This window comes from Salarias fasciatus, chromosome 15 (genome assembly GCF_902148845.1).
Source record: "Salarias fasciatus chromosome 15, fSalaFa1.1, whole genome shotgun sequence".
NCBI classification, from domain to species: domain Eukaryota; kingdom Metazoa; phylum Chordata; class Actinopteri; order Blenniiformes; family Blenniidae; genus Salarias; species Salarias fasciatus.
In genome coordinates this window covers 16,578,235-16,597,498 of record NC_043759.1, presented here as the reverse complement: position 1 = coordinate 16,597,498, position 19,264 = coordinate 16,578,235, and the positions used below count along the sequence as shown (strand labels likewise).

General features: G+C 44.7%; 1 protein-coding gene across 1 annotated transcript in view; it reads right to left on the bottom strand.

The window, feature by feature from the left end:
* Positions 1-15,461, bottom strand: part of foxo3b (forkhead box O3b) — a 41,325-nt gene extending 25,864 nt beyond the window's left edge. Inside the window, exons 1-2 of the mRNA XM_030110619.1 lie at positions 15,154-15,461; positions 14,085-14,812 (exon numbers count right to left, since the gene is read on the bottom strand). Coding sequence (XP_029966479.1) covers positions 14,085-14,642 — 558 coding nt within the window. The 5' untranslated portion in view covers positions 14,643-14,812; positions 15,154-15,461. The remainder of the gene's footprint in view (positions 1-14,084; positions 14,813-15,153) is intronic.
* Positions 15,462-19,264: the final 3,803 nt, after the last annotated feature.

Genomic DNA, 19,264 nt, shown 5'->3' with positions numbered 1-19,264 from the left:
TGATCGTTCACCAGTTTTTTGCCAGTTTGTGTTTTTGATTCAACGCCAGTGCAATGACCTGTGTCGTGTCTATTTTTAGCAGCTAGCTGCTAAACCTCATAATCCACCAATGACGATGTGAGCGGTATCAGATCTGATCCGCTAAGGCCTGATGCGGCCTGAGCCGCTGAGGTATGACAGGAAAATGCTAAATACTGCTCAGCAAATGCTTTGCAGTTGAACTGTTCATGATAAATGTAACAGAAGGTTTGGAATAGAGTCAAAATCATTCAACCTTCCAATCACACGTTGATTAAAAAGAGAAAACAAAAGTAAAAGAATTAGTTTCCTTTTCTTTCACAAAAAGACTTGTAAAGGGGTTGAAGTGCCACAAAGGTCAACTTCAGGATGTCGGAGACCTTCGATGAATCTGCGCTCACTGTTTGAACATGAGAAACATGAATGTCCAACAGGTTTACCACTTTGACATACATTAAATGTCATTGATTTATGCATTTAATCGAAGCATTTTTATAGAATAAACATTGCTCACCTATATTATTTACATTATTTATGAACGTCTCTATGACAACAGATGAAAATAACAAAAAATTTGTTTCAAAACCGCTTCAGTAAACACTCTGTCCTCCATGTTAAGAAGAAGAACTGCCTGCATACAGCACTTACACTGTGAAGCAGATTAGGTAATCAATACAAGTGCACAAGATTCATTGTTGATATCTGCAGCAGCGAGACAACGCACACTCGCACAGACACACAGACACACACACATGCACAAAGCTGCCCACAGACACCTTTGATTGCACAATACCACCACACAGAGGACGCGGGCATCGCTGGCAGGGACCAGCGTGGAAAGTTCATCCTGCAGCCAACTAACGCCAGGCTGTAAGAGAAATGCTTACATAAGCATGTAGCCTCTGTTTACCTGCAACACGGATAAGGCACTTCTATTCTATTCTATTCTGTTCTATTCTGTGAGCCAATGTTTTGCTGTGGTGGCAAAATAAAGCGAAGGAAGGAAAAGCGGGACAATAAAAAAGGCCCCGAAGAGCAAACTGAAGGAAAAAGAGGGGGCAGGAAGGAGGCGTGGGGAGGCGCGCAGAGGCACCGTGAGGCACACTAACCCATATTTGAAGAGATGGAGGCTTATGCAGCTCCCGACACTGAGCCAACACTCTGGGTATGGATTTACGTTCCTCCTCCTTTCTCAGCTGACGGCCGAGCCTATCAGGGGTGACGGGTCTTCATGAATAATGCACACATTGACTCGAGTGGTCGTATGAAAATGGATTCCTGACCAATATTGACCCGTCTACTTGTGTCGGGGGGGGGGGGGGGGGGGGGGGGGGACACTCAACTGGCTAAGCTCTCTCCAGAGTGAGGGGGTTTGAGATAATTATACTGTACTGTGAAAGTGAGCGGGTTAGAGGGGCCGGTACGACCCGTTAAAGAGAGCTCGCGTGTTGAGACGAGGGCGTGGGACAAACGCTCGGGATGTTACAGGGTTCAGGTGGAACAACTGTCAGCTGCGACGCCCGCATCTCAGTTATATCTTTAAAATCCTGAAAACGCAGCCTGTTTTTTGCCGAGCACTGTGTGTGTTCTGACGTACCTGTGAGCAGTCATGAGTGGTGTGACTGTCTGTAGCCCTGGATCAAATCTTTTCTATCTAAACTAACCAGAACTGTTGAAAGACTCATTGATTGAAGTGATATCAAGTTTTTTTTTTTTTTCTTCTTTAACACAGGGTGGGTTTGTGTATCTTTTAGCTCATCCCTGCCTGCAGTTGTCTGAGTGCCGAGCCTCCTACATAGATAGTAACAGTGTCAGAGGGTGGGGACTGGGACTGCACATACTGTCTTGCTCATTTGACTCCAGCCAGATCACGAGTTCCTCCACTGTACGTACCCATCCCCCAACACCACCACAACCAATATGTTGAGAGAACGACAGAAAGAAAAGAAGAAAAAAAACCGGACGGACATGGAGGAGGATAAAGGCAGAAAAAAAAAAGAAGCGAGGGGCCCACTTTCGTCTCCTCAGCTCTGGTTCTCTTTCGCCGTGGCTCTTTACTCGTCACGTTGACCTGAAGGCTTCCGCCAGAAAGGAAATGTGCGGGGAAAGTGAGGATCTCTCTGGGGGGAAATGTACGACAACAGCTGAGGCCAGGGCTTTTCCTTACATAGCCCAGCCCCCCTCTGCGTACAGTATTACTACTACCACTACTACACTCGGGCACACGTGCCTACATATTCATAATGAGCACAAAGGCCTCACTATACCAGAGCTCCTACACATTCAGATGCCTGCAGCGGAGTGTGGGAATTCATAATGTGCGCTGGAGAATGTCCTCCTGACTGGCTGCTGCTTCAAGCTGGTTTTATGTGAGCGTATTTCTTCCTGGTGTGGCGCAGTCATGTTCCCGTCCCAGCGCGGTGTTTACGTCTGTGTTCCGTCCTCGCCATGGAGACACTCCGAGACCCTCCGGGTCTGGAGGTCAGCGTCTCTGGATATCGGTTTCTCTCCTCAGCAGCACCGAGGAGCTGAGTGATTGATGGGCAGACGGCTCGCTGCTTGGGATGAAGGTCGCTGTGGGAATGGAGGGAACATCTACCAGTGGAAAGGAATCAGAGACGCATGTGTCCGTAAACACACTGACACACAGGGCGAAGATGAAGGAAGATGTGTGTGTGTGTGTGTGTGTCTGTAAAAAAAAAAACACAGAGAGAGGAAGAGGCTGTGTCTGGGCAGAGCGGTGCCCAATGTGCCTTGAGGCTCTGGAGCGATTTCATGCCCCCATAAGCAATAAAACGCACAGACCCAGACACACACACACACATACACACACACACACACACACACACACACACACACACACACACACACACACACACACACACACATACACACTGCTGGGCATTTTCTCTGCCCAGATACCCACATCAGATGAAAAAAACACCCCAGCACGTGGTGAGAGACAGAGCGGCGGCAGCATGAAGATACCTAAAGAGAGAAATCTGCTCTCGCCAATTCAGAAAAGCTACCTCCTTTCGTTCCTGTCGGCTCAAGTCTGCATGCATAGCTCTGCTCTGCTGACCTGACAAGTCATGTCTTCAGTAACGTTTTCCTCGAAAGCTGTAAATGCCTTCAGACCTTTGCTTGGAAAAAACTTGTCCTCGTCTTCCCACAACCGTCTGCGTAGTTTCCTTCAGCTGAAGTAAAAACTGCATCTATGAGTCCTGAAAGCTGAAGTTCATGTAAGAGCTATTTGAAATATCTTTACCCTAAAGTTAAAGTAAACTTTGCCAACCATTCTTCACAAAGACATAAACCTTTAGCCAGTTTACTTTACAGTCAGACGCTCTTTTATTGATAGTTTGTTTATGTTGTTTTTGGCATCTGCATCATTTGATTTCAAAAGTTTGACTTCAAAACTCATCCGCAAAGCATTTGACTCATTTGGAGACTGTAGGTTTTCGAGTGAAAGGTGTGACAGAAATTTCTCTTTTAGGGTTACTGGGCCAACATCCGAGGTCTGACCTGTCTCTTCGTCGCTCTGAGGTCGATTTGCCCCCACGCACAAGCCCAGCGTCAAATTTCACCAACTCTACGGTTTCACTTTCAGCAAAGCAGGAGTTGAAATGGTTTCAGGCTTTTAGTTTTGAGTGTTTGAACAATCTGTTCATGCTGTCGACATGTAGGTGCATGCTTACTGGATCGACCCATATCTGCTGCGGCTGTGTCGTGGAGCCATAACTACTGACCCTTATCGAGCCCGTTCCTCCCGCCACTCTCGCTTATAAAACCCAGGTGTGCAAATACAAAGGTTTACCTAGGCCTCATAAAAGATAACAGATAAGACAAGAGGAAGACAGAAGGCAGACGAAGGGAGCCAGGCTCCTCAAGTCCATGACTTGGCCTACTTTTTTTTTTCAACCGAGACTGATAAATTGGATAGATAGAGAATGATTTATTTTACTGAATTTTATTACAATAGCATAAACTAAACCAGTAAAATGAAGATTTTTCATATTAGCAGCTGCATAATTAAAACGTAAACAGCTGGAAACCTCAGGGATTTCAGAGATTTGTAATTTGAGCTTTGATTTAAAAAAGAAATGTGAATGTGAAATAACTACAAGAATTTCATCAAAACTATTCGTTCTGGTGGTGATGCAGATCCTCAGATAATATGCCATAATAGATTTGAATAGATTTGCACCTACCTCAACAGATTCATGATCAAGCAGAAATGAAAAACACTTCTTTTTGTTTTCGGAGTTTACATTTAGTTTCACAGGATGAAGAACTGTCAAATTAGGTACTCAAGCACGAAATCAGTTTCATCTTGCTGAAGTTGTGAGGATGCACTCGTATCACATATATCTGATGTTTGAACAATGGGTGAAGGCAACAGAGCTGTATATTAGAAAGATGAACCACAAGTGATCAACAGGTCTGACATATATGCAGAGTTAATTAGCATATAGAGCATAGCAGTCCGATGGAGACAATGGTCCAAATGGGGCAGATTTTTGGTCATGAACTTTAGAGTTTGACTGGGCAAATTATTTGAAAATTATTGAAAAGAAAAACATTGTCTCATGCCCACGATTGGTCAAATCCTTTCAGAAAAGGCTGAGATAGTTCACAAAGAAACAACAGAATATGAGGTATGATTTTTGCATTTCTAAACCAAAGCAAAGGGTAGAGGCACTGGATTACGACTTGAATTTTTAACAGCAGATGGATTCGAGCTTCTCAAGAATCACTCCAAAAAAGGGGATCTGTAATTTTCCCCTTTGCATGTTTCTCTGTACTCACACAGTTTCGTGCAGGCAGGCAGAGTGGAAACACCCTCTGATGTACATGCAAAAACATACATTACACAAGAAGAACAAAAGGAAATAATGTCCTTTGTGTGTTTAAGCCATTTACATGCATTCAGATGCACACAAACAGGAACGATTAAGACACACACACACCCACACACACACACACACACACACACACACACACACTCACACACATACTCTCTTTGATGTAACCTCAGCTGCTGCCGTCTTTCTGTCTCGCTGGTTCAAGCAGACCTTACTGCAGGGAAATCATGGGAATCATTATCAGTTGCCCAGAAAGAAGTGAAAACATAATTCCTGTATTTTAATGGCGCGTGGAGGATGTGGAACATTGAAGCCCAGCATGTGTACGGCAACACATCTCGGGCTGTGTAATTCATACCAGAAACTGACACGCTTTGCATGTGTGACTCTGACCTATAGGATTTCACACAGACAGAGAGAATCCTGTGCGTCCACACAGAGAGCCTGCGGCTTGGACAGGTGGCGAGCAGGATGGCTGCTCGGTGGCACTCTCGGTCTTTGCTTATCAAATCTGGGAGTGCCGTCTCCGTGCTTGGAGAGCGTCCTGCCGTGACTCTGAGAACGCAGATCGCGTGAGGCTGCGCCCCAGTCAGGCAGGACGTACCTCGCCTCCCCCACATAGTCATCAACCATAAGTTAGACAAAGCAGTTTTGAGGGTACGTTGGGGTATGCTGGATAGATGATACATGACACTGGAATTTATTAGCTTCATATCCGCCAGAAATAATTGAGTGTAGAGCAGGCCTGTGTTCGGTAATCATGTTAATAAATTCAGGATGGAAAGCATCCAAACTATTTCCCATTATAATTATGAAAAGACTTTTCAATAAAGAGCCGTGACAGTAACACAATACAGCACAATCTACTGTGCGACCTAACTACACAATCACTTATAAGAAGTACCTGTGAGTCACGCACACACGTGGTTTAGCTCAATTTAGCAGCAATTATGGCTTCCAAAACTCTTAATCTAACATAATCCCAGTTTAATCTGCTGTCATCAATCTGCTCTAACCCTCGCTGGGAAGGAGGGGTGTGAGTAGATCGAGAGGTGAGAGATGGGACGAGGGTGAGAAAGAAAACAGAGAATCCTGGTTTTAGGTGTGAGTGACTCATATGAAAGATATATATATAATTTTTTCCTCTATATCAGCTGCACTCTCCTCTCCTCGGGCACAGAAAGCTTTATTGTCGTCAATTAAATGTTAAACAGAAACAGTAGCTCCGGCTCCTCTTCGCAGACTCAGTGAAGCCAGACAGGTGGAGTGGCATAATTGAAAGAGACAGGCTCAGAAGAAAACAAATTAAAGTTTAAAAGCCTTGAGTCACATTGGTGAGCCAAATTCAGTGATGATGACTTCAAATGAGCCACGGGCAGATGACTGTTGATGGAGTACGGGTAATTAAGGGGTGTAGACAGAGAGGAGGGGATATTTAGAGCTTTACCTGCTTATAATTTTAACTCTCTGCGCAAAATATATATGAACACGCCACCGCGAATATAAATAGGGTTGAGCAACACGCGCAGACGGTGTGTGCATGGTATGTGCTGGTGTGTGTGGTGATGAAGGTGGAGGATTACAGTGGTGTAGAAGGAGGAGGCAACGAGGCAAGGGGCCCACTTCAGCAATGTGGTTATCAGAGAAACCGAGAGGGAAGGCCAGAATGGGAGGTATGTGCAGGGTGTGTGTGTGTGTGTGTGAGTGTGCGTGCGTGCATGTGTGCATGTGTGCATGTGTGTGTGTATAAGCGAAGGGAGACACGTTCACTGGGTCACTCTGTTATCAGCTGTCACCCAAACTGCGCGTCGTCCCTCCACCTGGTTGACAAGTTATCGGTTGCTGTGGAGACATGCAAGCAACAACCCCCCCCCCCCCCCCCCCCCCCCCCCCCCCCCCCCGCCCACGCCCACGCCCCCCTCCCCTCCCCGCTCATAGGCACAAGTATGCATGCCTTTATGCATGCAAGTGCAAATCTCCAACAGCTGAGGGGATAGCAATGCTTGGGATAGTTATTATATCTGAGACTCATACAGACGTTCATCTGCTGCCTGCAACACTTTCTCACAACATCTGCTGCATTGAAAAAAAAAAAAAATGTTTCCCATACTAATTGTTGACACTGGTCTTACTCTTGGGACAGTACTCTTCACATTATTTATATCATACACGTTCTGTATGATCGTCGTACATATTACTGGAAACCACAAGAATTTGGAATTGATGGGAAACTATGACATGTTTTCTCTTGAACCCATTTGGATCTAATCCGTTCATACTTCGCACATCACTTGAAGGCATCATTCCACATTTTCTCACACTCCCTCTGTTGCCCAACGTTAAATCACTTGTGTACAGTGAATTCCCATCTCGGGCCAGTCGCTGGTTACTCCATTTAGACGGAGCAGAACGTCCTCGGCGAGGGGATGTATGATTGCCGCTTTCCTACATTTCCTTTCCTTCAAAGCCCAAAAGGCAGTTTTTCTCGTCCACGGCACGATTTTCCAGTCCGACAAGTGTCCATTTGCTATTGCCCAACTCCAACTTTCTGCTCTATGTAATTTATTCGGTGGAGAAAGTCGCTCTCAGGAGAGGTCAAAGGTCAGGGTGAATTACACAACTGTAAGATCTCTGTGTATTTTTTTTTTTCTTGTAAAGCTGAATTTCTGCCACTGCAGTGGTCTTCTTGCTCCCCCCTTTAAACCCCAAACTCTTCCTGCCACTTCGACGCTGCACTTTGATACACTTATCTTGCAGGAGCACACGTTTCCAGCACGGACAGTTTTTAAAGATCTGTGTAATCTGATGTTGAACACATGTTTTGTAGCATGAGGGTGACTCGATGGTCTGTGGCAGAAATGCTGGCGATTCAACAGCCTCTCGGAAAATGCACGACAGACCTTCAAGTCTCTGGTTTATGGCAGCAGTGGACAAATTTAAAGTTAATCTCCTGGGAAAATTCCACCCATGCTTTGTTAGCATGCAGGCTCCATTAAATTATAGTACCAGCATTGCCGCTCACGCGCTTTATTAGTAATAAACTGAATATTACCAGGTAATTTTCTTTCTGCAGGATTACGAGGGTGAACTGAAGCCGGAAAATTAAGATATTTATAGGGATGGTTTTAAAAGGAGGGAACATGTGAGAATATGTATTCTTGATCATGATTCTTTAAGAGGATTGACTGTAAAGTGTATGTATGTCACAGCCGTTGGCTTTCTTAGTGAAAAACAACTGGCTTTGTTCTGTCCAAAGGAAACACCACCTCCTCTTAAGTTTATGTTCTTTGATCACATTCAAAAGCTTGACTGCGCAAAGGATACGCTGTGGCTTTACAGGGTTGCATATCTTTGGAGAGAGTCCTGTTTTCCGTGGCGTTGAGTAATTCCTCTCCCCTGCAGAAGTTTGTGCTTACTGTGCACGGGGCAGAATGCCAACTTAAATCCAGCCCCCAGCATGTAATCAGTATGTGAGACACAAGTGTTTGTATTTTAGATCTTATCAAGGACCGGGCATGTACCCGCAGCTGGCTCGCTGTATCTTTGTGTCTCTTAAACACATGTACGGTTAAGCAAAACACAGGATTGCTAATTCGAAGTCGAAATATCTCTTGATCTGGGGTTTGTGAAATAGTTCAGCTGCACTGAGGTCTTGAAGCTATTTATTCTGAAATTGCTCCAAAAAAAATGCTGCACTGTTAGAATACTGACCACAAAAAGACAAGAAGGAATCAAGGGATACTCCCCTGAATCCCTTTAGTCCTTGTTTGTGATGAGAGGAGAGGCCCAAGATTTATCTCCATTCATTAGAGCCCACAACAGATTTCAAGAATTTTGCTTTTAGACGAACAGAAGTAAGCTACAGGGAAATGGTTTGTTTTCGCTCGCCACAGTGTTTTACATCCAGACAAATGAGGGAGCTGGCAGGAAAATAATGAGGGATGGCGTGAGAGGCTGAGAAACGAGACCGGAGTAAAAAAAAAAAACAGTGAAGGAGAGACAGAAACTGTGAAAAAAAAAAAAAAAAAAAACAGGGGAAAAGGGGGTCAGCCTTTAGCCAAGAACAGGCTCTTAAAAATTCATACAGCGATCTGAATTCATCCCAAGTGCACTGAATAATTGAGAAGTGTCTTTGAGGAGAACAGACCGTGCAGGAGGTAACATGGGCGGCGAAGATGCAGAAAACGATGAGGGGGAAATGGAGAGACGATGCAAAAATATGCTATTCTTGTCCAACCCTTTAACAACCATTTTGTAAAGGGCTGGACAAGCTCTGATTACACACGCGAACACACACACACACACACACACACAAGGGGCTACTGAGGCAACTACTGAGTTGCATGTTCAAAATCCTTGACTAATTATAACACACAGTCTGACAAATAACTTTGTCTGTAACACACAGTCAGACGGACAGACTGAGAGACAGCGGAAAAGACAAAGAGCGACAGATGGAGATCTTTCTCCACAACCATACTGCGGCCAAAAGTATGAGGACATCCCTCTCTTCATTATTTCACTCTGAAGAAAATCCTAATTCCTTAAAATAAGCAAGTCATTGACAGTAGTGCGACTTTAACTCTAGTTAAGAGTGGAAAAAGCTCTGCAGCATCAACAATGCCTTCTGCAAAAAACCAAGATCGTTCGACCTGCAGCAAAGGATTAATGTAACATTTAGAGGCAATGAAACAACTTGTGAACACAACGTTGACTCATCGGTGATCGGCTGCTCATTTACACCCCATTAGCATTCATATTAGTCATGTTTCTGGCCACCTGTAACTATGGAGCTTTCACTGGATTTTTCCTGGAAAGAGGAATCGACCTGCTGCAACCTTAGTTAATAACAAATCTAAAGTAACCCAAGGAAAACAGTGAGTTCAGGTCATTATAGTCTGTCTCTTTATCACTATGAAAGGCTCACGTCGCAGAGCACATTGTTTCCACACTCTTCGATTACAGAGTGAAAGAATGTGAACCCTGACCTTGACCCCAGCCTCCACCTCCATCATGAACTCTGGCACCAGCCGCAAGCCAAGCGTCATCACCCAGCATCATAACTCGCCTCCATGTTGGGCTGAAAACACACTGTGCAAAGTTGTTGATGCGACTTCAAAGCATCCTACTCGTTTTTAAACCATCTGTAATCTTAAGGAGTCCAAAGGAGACGAAGCTCCTCTGCCGTTTAGGGAAAAACGTGTCCATTGATTGGAAAATGAAACTAGAACAGGACCTGGGGGTTCCCTCCTTGACTGCTTCAGGTGACACCATTCAGAATTGGGGGGGGGGGGGCGGGGGGGGGCTGAGCTGGTGGGTTCCCATTACCCATCAGCCCTTTAGCCTCACACACCCTCAAACATCTCCTTTGGGAATCACAGCCAGGGGCCAGATGTAATACACCAATTTAGTGCAAAGCTCATTAATTTGCTCCCCACCCCCCAAAATGCACCCCACCCCTTCTCCTCCTTTAGCCCCAACCAACCCCCCCACCCCCCCTCAACCCCTACCCCCACCCCCACCCCAGGTTCATTTCTTCCAGTTTGGCACCATGCCAGCTCCATCTAAGGAGACTTCTAAATGTGTCTCTCACACACACACACACACACACACACACACACACACACACACACACACACACACACACACACACACACACACACACACACACACACACACACACACAGCTAATCTTTTGGGGTATTTTCTACAGTATCAGAGGAATTTCCTCAGCCAGTCATCGCATGTAGACCCCAGACTGTGAGAAGTGTGAATTCTTATTAAGCAGGTGAATTCACCCTCATGAAATGATGAACACCTCCTGCAAAGGACTAGCTTCATGTCTTCAGTTCTACCATGGGCTGTGTTTCATTCTTTGGAACATAGATTAGTGTTTGTGATTTCATGTGAGCACAAAATACCGACAAACACAAATTAATTAAAAAAAAAACAAAAAAAAAACAACTTTATACATTTAATGATTTCATGTTCAAATTGATCCCTACTTTTTTCAGCACTTCAAAGTTAAGGACTTGTAAAACGGAGAAATCCTCTTAAGCAAACCTAATTTGAGCGCCAGGTATATTTAAGGCATCAGAGACTCACAGTCATGAGCCGGGGTGATAAGCCTGAACATGACCAGACAAATGCACTAAATATGGCTGTGCGTGTCTGGGCGAGACTGTGTGACCGGTTTAAAGACACACACAGAAACCTGAGATGTGAAAGTAATCTTTGGTAGTCAGAACTACATCGGTACCTTGTATGTAGCGCCGCGTCGCTGCTAAAATCTCTTAACCTTAAAGGAGAATATGACATAACTGGGTCCCGGCTTGTGATGAGCGGCCATCATGGACGGTGAGCTTACTGCAGCACGGTTAAGTAACACCAGAGCACAAAGTTCACTGCAGTCAGGAATACCTGCACGCATGCACACACACACACACACACACACACACACTAACACAGTGCACACGCAGGTGCTACTAATCTTTCTTTTATGCAACGACACGCGCTCAGACAGTTATGTACTGTTTACAGGTGCTATTTTGAGTTGCAGCCTTCCACTCCCCTGCTGTACCAAAGCTCCTCTTAGCACATATTTCATCAGCTGTGAAGCAGGCTTTCCCCTTCAGGACAGCACGGTATGTGACATCAGGAAAGAGGAAGAAGGAACATTTCAACTTAGTCATGAAAGTTTCTGATTCTGTTTAGTTTATTTGGAAAATCTTACACTTGAGCAAAAGAGAATTGTGTTGTTCGGTATGTCTCAGCATTTTTTGACTGAAGTGCAAATAAAATACCTAAACGCCTGTGTCAACACTTTTTATCCTGAAATAGAAAAAAAAAAAAAAATTTCACGCTAAGCTCATCTTCATTTGAACAAAAACCTGAATTTTCTACCAAAGTCAACACGTCTGTGAATGTGAGCGTGAACTTGCTGTTTGCAGTTCAGTGCGTGACATATTTCAGCTTTGTTCAAATAAAGTGATGGGACTCAGCCCTATGAAGGCAAATATGTACCTAACAGTCAGGGTTAGTTCATAGTTGTCGGAGAGTGTGCTGCTACTTATTGTGCAAGAACAAGTAAATGACCGAACAGTCTGTTGCTATTAAAAGCATATCCAGTGGCTCTCATCAGTCAAAGACAATCAATGATGATAAAAGTGTTAATGCTCCCTGTTTGACAAAAAGAAAAAAAAAAAACTTTTTTTCAGGTCTGCTAACTCACAGAGACATGAAGCAGAATAATGTCTGTAGAATCAGAGAAACAAAACCAGAGGGGATTACCAGGATTTGTTGAGCAAATCTCCTCAAAAAAAAAAAAAAAAAAAGTTGCCGAAGCTGCAAAAAACTGAAGGTGCTCAAACTCTGCTCTGAGTGGAGGCGAAACGTAAGAGTCTATGAGAGTGAAATGGAGAGGGGAAGGGTCGTAGAAAAAGTCTCAGTATAGAAGTAGTGCTCTGAAAACCTGGGGCTGGTCTTTGGTTTCATGGGCTTTTCACTAACATCTAAGCGTAGCTTCTGACAGGTGTGGGTCTCATTACTGAGATGTGACACCTCTCAAATCTTGGAAAAGATGAAGATTCTGGGCAATCTATGTGATCTTTGAGAAGAATGTATTCTACCTATGGGATGGGTCCAAATATCACATTATTCTGGTATTGGTTCTCATTATTGTACTGTATAATCTGAATAACATCATAAATACAGATGTTTCATGCTCGCATTAAGCCTCCGTTCATCAAGTTAATTCACAAGTCCCTGATTTGTGCAGGGCCACTACTCGCCGTTTGCACTGAAACAGCAGAAGGCTCTCCTGAAAAGAGTGTTTTATAGGAACACTAAAGAGGGCACTGGCTGTAAGCTGCAGCCAAGATTTACTGACGGGCCATGTGTAACACTAAACCACTGACAGCCTGGCCCTCATGCCCGAAATTCCAGGAGCAGCAACCCCGCATGGTGACGGTGAACCCAGCCTTGACATGGTCAGGGTACACATGCAATCTCCCAATTGCTCTTCACCGAAGCGTATCGCATGGCAAAACTTGAGAAGCCTTGAGAAAATATGGCCTATAGGCTCCACACCCCCATGGGACCGGTCCTTCAGCTTCTGATGTATGTTAATCTCTGCTCTCTGACCTTTTGTGCCTTTCTCCTACTTGGCCTCTCTTTCCACGGGGCGGGCCGGTGCGTCTTTTGAGGGATCAGATCGATGTCTTCCAAAAAGAAGCTTTACCCATAACAGCTCGCCCCAAACTCAGGGCAACTATGCAGTTATGTAATTCCCCCATGGCAGGATCAGCAACCTTGGCAGTCGCATACCTGACCCAAGAGACTGACAGATCGCTGCCAAGGTTTACATAACAAATGGCAAACAGGGCAGAGCCTGGTTACAGTAACATGACAGAAGTTCAACTTTTAGATGTAAATGGGAAAAAGTGCAGTTAAGGCCACAACGTCATTACTAAGTAACCACAAAAACAGACAAACCACTGAAAGAAGACGCACACATTGAACCGTGTTGATGTATGACAGAAATGGCTACACATAAAGAAAACATATATTCTCAGGATTCACGTCTACACGCCGTGTTTACTGTCAGATCATTTTGTTTATGTTCAGATCACTGGTCCCATTATTGGATTAGCTGCCACACCTTAACTGTCTTATGTAATTTTATCATTCCCTGAGAGTCTTAAGCAGGGATTGCATCACTCAAAATAGGCAACTGTGTTTCCAGACAAACAGGTTATGATGTGTGTTTGCTCCAGTTCCTCTCATCAAGTCATATCATGACTGAGGCTTGTCAAAGATCATGCACTGCAAACCGCACTGCCTGCCAGTAGGTACTATCTCTGAAGAGAATTAGGTGGAATTGGTGTATGTCAGAAATACAACTCTGCAAACCCTCTCAGATCTCTGCTGAAGGAGATCCACGTGCTTCACTGGCTTCCTAATGCTTTTTTTTCCTGTAGTTTTATTCGGACTGATCTGTGGTTCCCATTAAAATGACAATTAGGGGGTTTAATGATAGTCAGACGACCCAAATGGACGCTCGTAAAAACCAGATTACGCAGCGTAAAATGAATGCGTGCGCGCACGCCAGTGGGTTTACAAGCCACATGCTTTTTTGTTTTTGTTTTGCTGGAGGAAGGAGGGGGTGTGCAGGTGGTGGTGGTGGTGGGGGGCCGCTCTTACCTTCCATCCCGCGGAGCTGTTGCTGTCGCCTTTGTCTTTGAAGTACGGGATGGATCTGACCATCCAGTCGTAGATCTGGGACAGGGTCAGTCTCTTGTCCGGCGCGCTCTCGATGGCTTTGGTGATCAGGTCGGCGTAGGATAGATTCCCCCAGGCGTTGCGGCGAGATGAGGATTTCCTCGGGGTCTGCTGGGCCGCTAGGCTGCTGGGGGTCAGCGCGCCAGATGTGGCCGAGGGGGAGTGCGTGGGGAGCGGGGAGCCTCCGCTGTCCTGGCCCGGGGAGGAGAGCGCTCCGTCGGCCACGGGGCTGTTGCTGCTCTGGTCCTCTGTGGCCACGCCGGAGCCACTGACACCGATGGGCGTCGGGGTGGCATTGTCCTCTTCATCATCCTCTTCCTCGGGTATGATATCTGTGTCATTGCTCTCCGGTTTCACCGCGCCGGAGTCGGGTCGCGGCAGCGGCCAGGTGCACGACCTGGGCCGCTTCTGGGGCTCAAAGTCCGGGTCGATGGCCACGTCCAGGTCCGGGAGTGGGTCGGGGAGCGGAGCCTCTGCCATGATCTCCGGCTCCTGTTGCGATCTCGCCCCAGATGTCAGGTAACAAAGTTATAAGACAAGAAATGGAGAGCTGTCAAAGTCGCGTCCCATGAATGCGCGCTCCCGTCCTTTGTTGCTGTTCCACACCAGCGGAGTCCCAGCGGGGCCAGCAGCAACTTACCGATTCACGCCTGTTGAAGACATTAGAGAGCATGAGGGGATATAAAACATCCAGTTTACTTAAGCACTCCACAAAACATTACAAACAGCGACCTGTCAGTGAACACGCTCTGTTACTGCCTCCTAGAAATACCACGAACTGTCCAGAATGAAAACACGGTCCTTTCTGGGCTCAATGGATTCATAATGAATCGTTACATGTTCGTTAACAGGAGATCCAGCCTGCACTAAAACCCCACTCCCGTCAGACCATCTGAATCCTCCTTCTGGAGACCCGTGTCTGAGGTGAGAGAGCCCAAACCTCATTTCTCTGGGAGATAAATCTTCCCCACGAACACTTTAAATGAAATACCTCGCACGGCCAGTCACTCGTACTCCGTATTGTCAAGAAAACAAAAGCTAGATCCCAGATTGTCCAGAGACATTTCCAGATGCCATCTCGACTCCTTTTTTCTTTCTTTCTCTCTCTCTTTCACTCCTCAATTGCGCTGCGAAGAGGGAGATGGGATGAATGCAGGGCAAGTCGGTGTCGATGTGGAATAAGACTGCCACCTCACTCCGGGTTACTACTGTATCTCCACAGTCCACACACACTTACACTCTCACTCTGTCACACACACATACGCACACACACTTAGGTAGGCACATAAACTCTCTCTCTCTCTCTCTCTCTCTCTCTCTCTCTCTCTCTCTCTCTCTCTCTCTCTTTCTCTCTCTCTCTCTCTCTCTCTCTCTCTCTCTCACTCACACACATATACACACACGCACGCACACACACACGCCTGCAAGTCGATGAAGGGCCAGCCCCCTGGATTGCGCGCACGGGATCGCCTTTTAAAGAGACACCGCAGCCGGACCGCGCGTCCCGCTGGCTGGAATACGTCCCGACATGTCAGGGACACACGCACCAAAAGAAATTGGCATGACAGAAGAAGAAAAGAGGAGCGATTAAGGGCAGAGTCATTTCAATTGTATAGCAGGGCAATTTGATGACCATAATTACAGTGCCTTAGTTCAATTTGCTTCATGAGCCAGCAACATGACTGTACTGCTTTCTCCATCGTGGAATGAATTAAAACATGAGCGATACTATCGATGGATTAAAAGAAAAAGATTGTATTGATCAGGGAAAACATGTGATCTAAAATCATAGTAATATGCACTTAATATTTTAACAATGTTAACTTAATGTTAACTTCTTGTAATAAAGCCAAGACTTTAGTAGGCTTTTTAGACTTTCAACATGTGCCGAGCTGTGTTTTCAGATTAAGATTAAATCAAAATCTGAATGTAGTGGTTTATTTTTGGTGTTTTATAAAGATCTGGTCATTATGAGCTGTCTTTTATGGCTGATTGTGCCTTTAATAAAGCCCAGTTGTCAATCACGCCTGTCACGGCCTGAGGCCACGCCCCCTTCTGGAGTCCAGGATGACGTCACCTGCTTTATTAGCCTGAGCAGCGAGGAGACGACCTGGATGATGATGATGCTCTGGACCTCCATCCTCCTCCTCCTCCTCCTCCTCCTCTTCCTCCTGCTGCTGCTCCTCCACCTTGACTGGATCAAAACAACCTCGTTCACGTCTTCTTTGTTTCACCGAGGCCCGTGCGTGACGCGCGTGCACGCCATTCCTGTGCAGGAATGCGCGTTCACGACTGACCACTACATGACATCACCTGAGCAGGGTATCAAAAGGTGGATTTTAAAAAAAAATTGTGTAGTTATTTTATGTAAACATTGAGGGAAAAAAAAACAACCTCTAATTGTGATTTTTATATTTGAACACATGCTCATGGTGTCCTTGTGTGAATGTCTTTTGGGTTAAATACTCTCCCACTGCAAAGCATAGTATGTAAGCTCGTGCACACGCCTTTGTCAAGATCTTCGTCACTGTATTCACTCTGCAGGCAGAGAGACCGGCTCTCTCAAACGGCAGTAGTGCTCCAGAGACACACAATCAACATTTTACATCTTAGATTCATTGACGGCAGCAGTCAGTCGGGGGTCTTTACTGCACAGCATTGCAGGAGATGGTTGGTGTACACACATTGTGTGGCGGGTTTTGTTCTCGTCTCATCAAAGAGAATACCTGATGCAGCAGTTTGCCTCCTGCAGAGAACTACAGAGCGAACTGCTGGATGTATAGCGGGGGGGGGGGTTCGATGTCTGAGAACTGGTTAGTGTCTGCATGCAGACACATATCTATCTGCATGAAGCTCAGATCTCAGCTGCATCATGTTAAAATAATAGCTTTTGTTTGGTTAGGTTCACATCAAATTATAACAGTCATGGTAGTTTACTGTTGATGATCAAATAGGCTTTTACTGAACTTTCAGCAGCATTCACTTCAAAATCCAACTGGTTTGTTAGCGTGAGGTTTACTGGTGAAATCTGCTCTTTCTGTTTTCACTTTGATGGATTGGTGATCTGTCTAGGGTGAATATTCCTGCCTCATTTTCAGGAGGGGCTCCCTCCAGCCCTCTGCCACCCTAAATTGGATAAAGCAGAAAAAAAAAAATAAAACCTTAAAAATAGGCTTCCCAATGACTATTAGCAGCCAGTACGGTTTTAAAGGATCTGGGCTGTGCCGTTTCAGGGCATGTATATGCTAATACCTCAAATATGCCTCATGCTCGTTCAAGGTTTCAATTTTGCAGCTCATTAGGAGCAGTGAAATTAAAAAGATCTATCCACAGAGCCAATTTGATCTCATCTCAGTTCAATTTATTCATTTGGACTAATCAAGGACCAACTATTCATTACATTTCATGCAACTGAAACTGGGCTGAGACTGGCACATGCCCTTTAAAATAGTCTTGACATTTTTTCCCCCATCTGCTTTCAACCATTCCTGTCACACTGTGTCATGAGGAGGTTTCAGATGTGTGTACCTTATATACCCGCTGAAGTATCTCGGGCACTGGGCCAGTTTATTTGGTACTAAGATAAGCAGCTTCACCTTACATGGCCCCTCTGAAACTGACTATAGAGTCACATCAGGACACAAACCACACATGTAATAAAAAAAAAACAACAATCTGATTTACAAGTTTTCAGTGATGTTAGATTCAAATAGAAATGATGTTACTTCATTAAAGAGCCTCTTTTACCAACACGGCCTACAAGTTCAACTTTGTAACTGTCCAGTGGAAATATGATTCAGTCATACTGAAATACAGCGTAAATGTGCAGAGAACACACTGTATCCACATTCTAAACATAACATGAACAGATTTGAAGCATTTTGGAGATTCAGACCATGCAAGTTGAAGGAGAAAAGGACAAGTCTTTTAGTTTTCCCCTTTGTCAGCACGAGGGATCAGCACTGCGGTCCAGAGTGGATGGAGATGATGACCGCTCTCCTAAGCCAGCGTGAATCATCCAATTAGGACAATCAGAAAGCACGATGGCCATCTCCATTTGTGCCTGATGTTCGCTGATTGGATTAGGGGCTTCGACACAGTGTGATGGATTTTTCTTTAATTGCAAGTTAGAATTAGGAAAACAGAGTCCTGATGCACATCATGCGTTTGCCTCCAGACACACCCAACACCTCGCCTGTCCCTTAAAGCCTTCTGACATTATACTTCAGTGTGGATTGCAGGAGGTTATATAAAATCTCAGTGTGATATATAACAGTCCTGGTTTCGATGACTGTAATAGTTATTGGAGCAGGTTGGTGGGACTGGAGTGGTGCACCAGAATGACCTCATCCTTAGATGGACGCAATAATAAACCTTGAGCTATTGATGGCCCTCTGCTGCCACCTACAGGACAGTAGGGAGAAGTCAAACGACCCCAGCCAGTGCTTTGTCCTTTTTTTTTACAATCTATCCAAACAGAAATTACAGTGATTTAGTTTTGTCAGTGAAAATAGTGAAATAATAATTAATTATCTTTTGACATGTGTTACACCTTTAAAGTTTTTAAACCTACAGAAATCATTTGATCTGTTCAGACATGTAGAGTAGTTTGGCATAGTTCCACCAAACAGTGATGCTTTTCTTGGCTCTTTGTAAATTCAAAGCCTTTTTTGAATATGCAAAAATGGAAACAGAGTTTATCAAAAGAACTGCATTTTGTCCAATTTGTCACACAAAATAGCTTTTGCAAGGCCCATTTTACTTTTTGTTTTTTTTTTAACTTTCCTTTCCACATGTCACTGATTGATATTATACTTCCACAGTCTTATTATTCAGTCTAAGTTATTAAAATTCAATGATCTTGTGAAATATAACACATTAATTATTCTGTACAAAGCATTTAATAAAACATTGCCAAATAATATACAACAGTTTTTCAAATTAAAAGAGACAGTTCATAATTTAAGAGGGTATGGAAATTTCAAAATACCAGAAACAAAATCTACCCGTAAACATTTTTGTGTATCTGTATGTGGGGTTAAGTTGTGGAACAACCTGGACACTCAACACAAGCAATGCCAAAATGTTCATAGATTCAAACT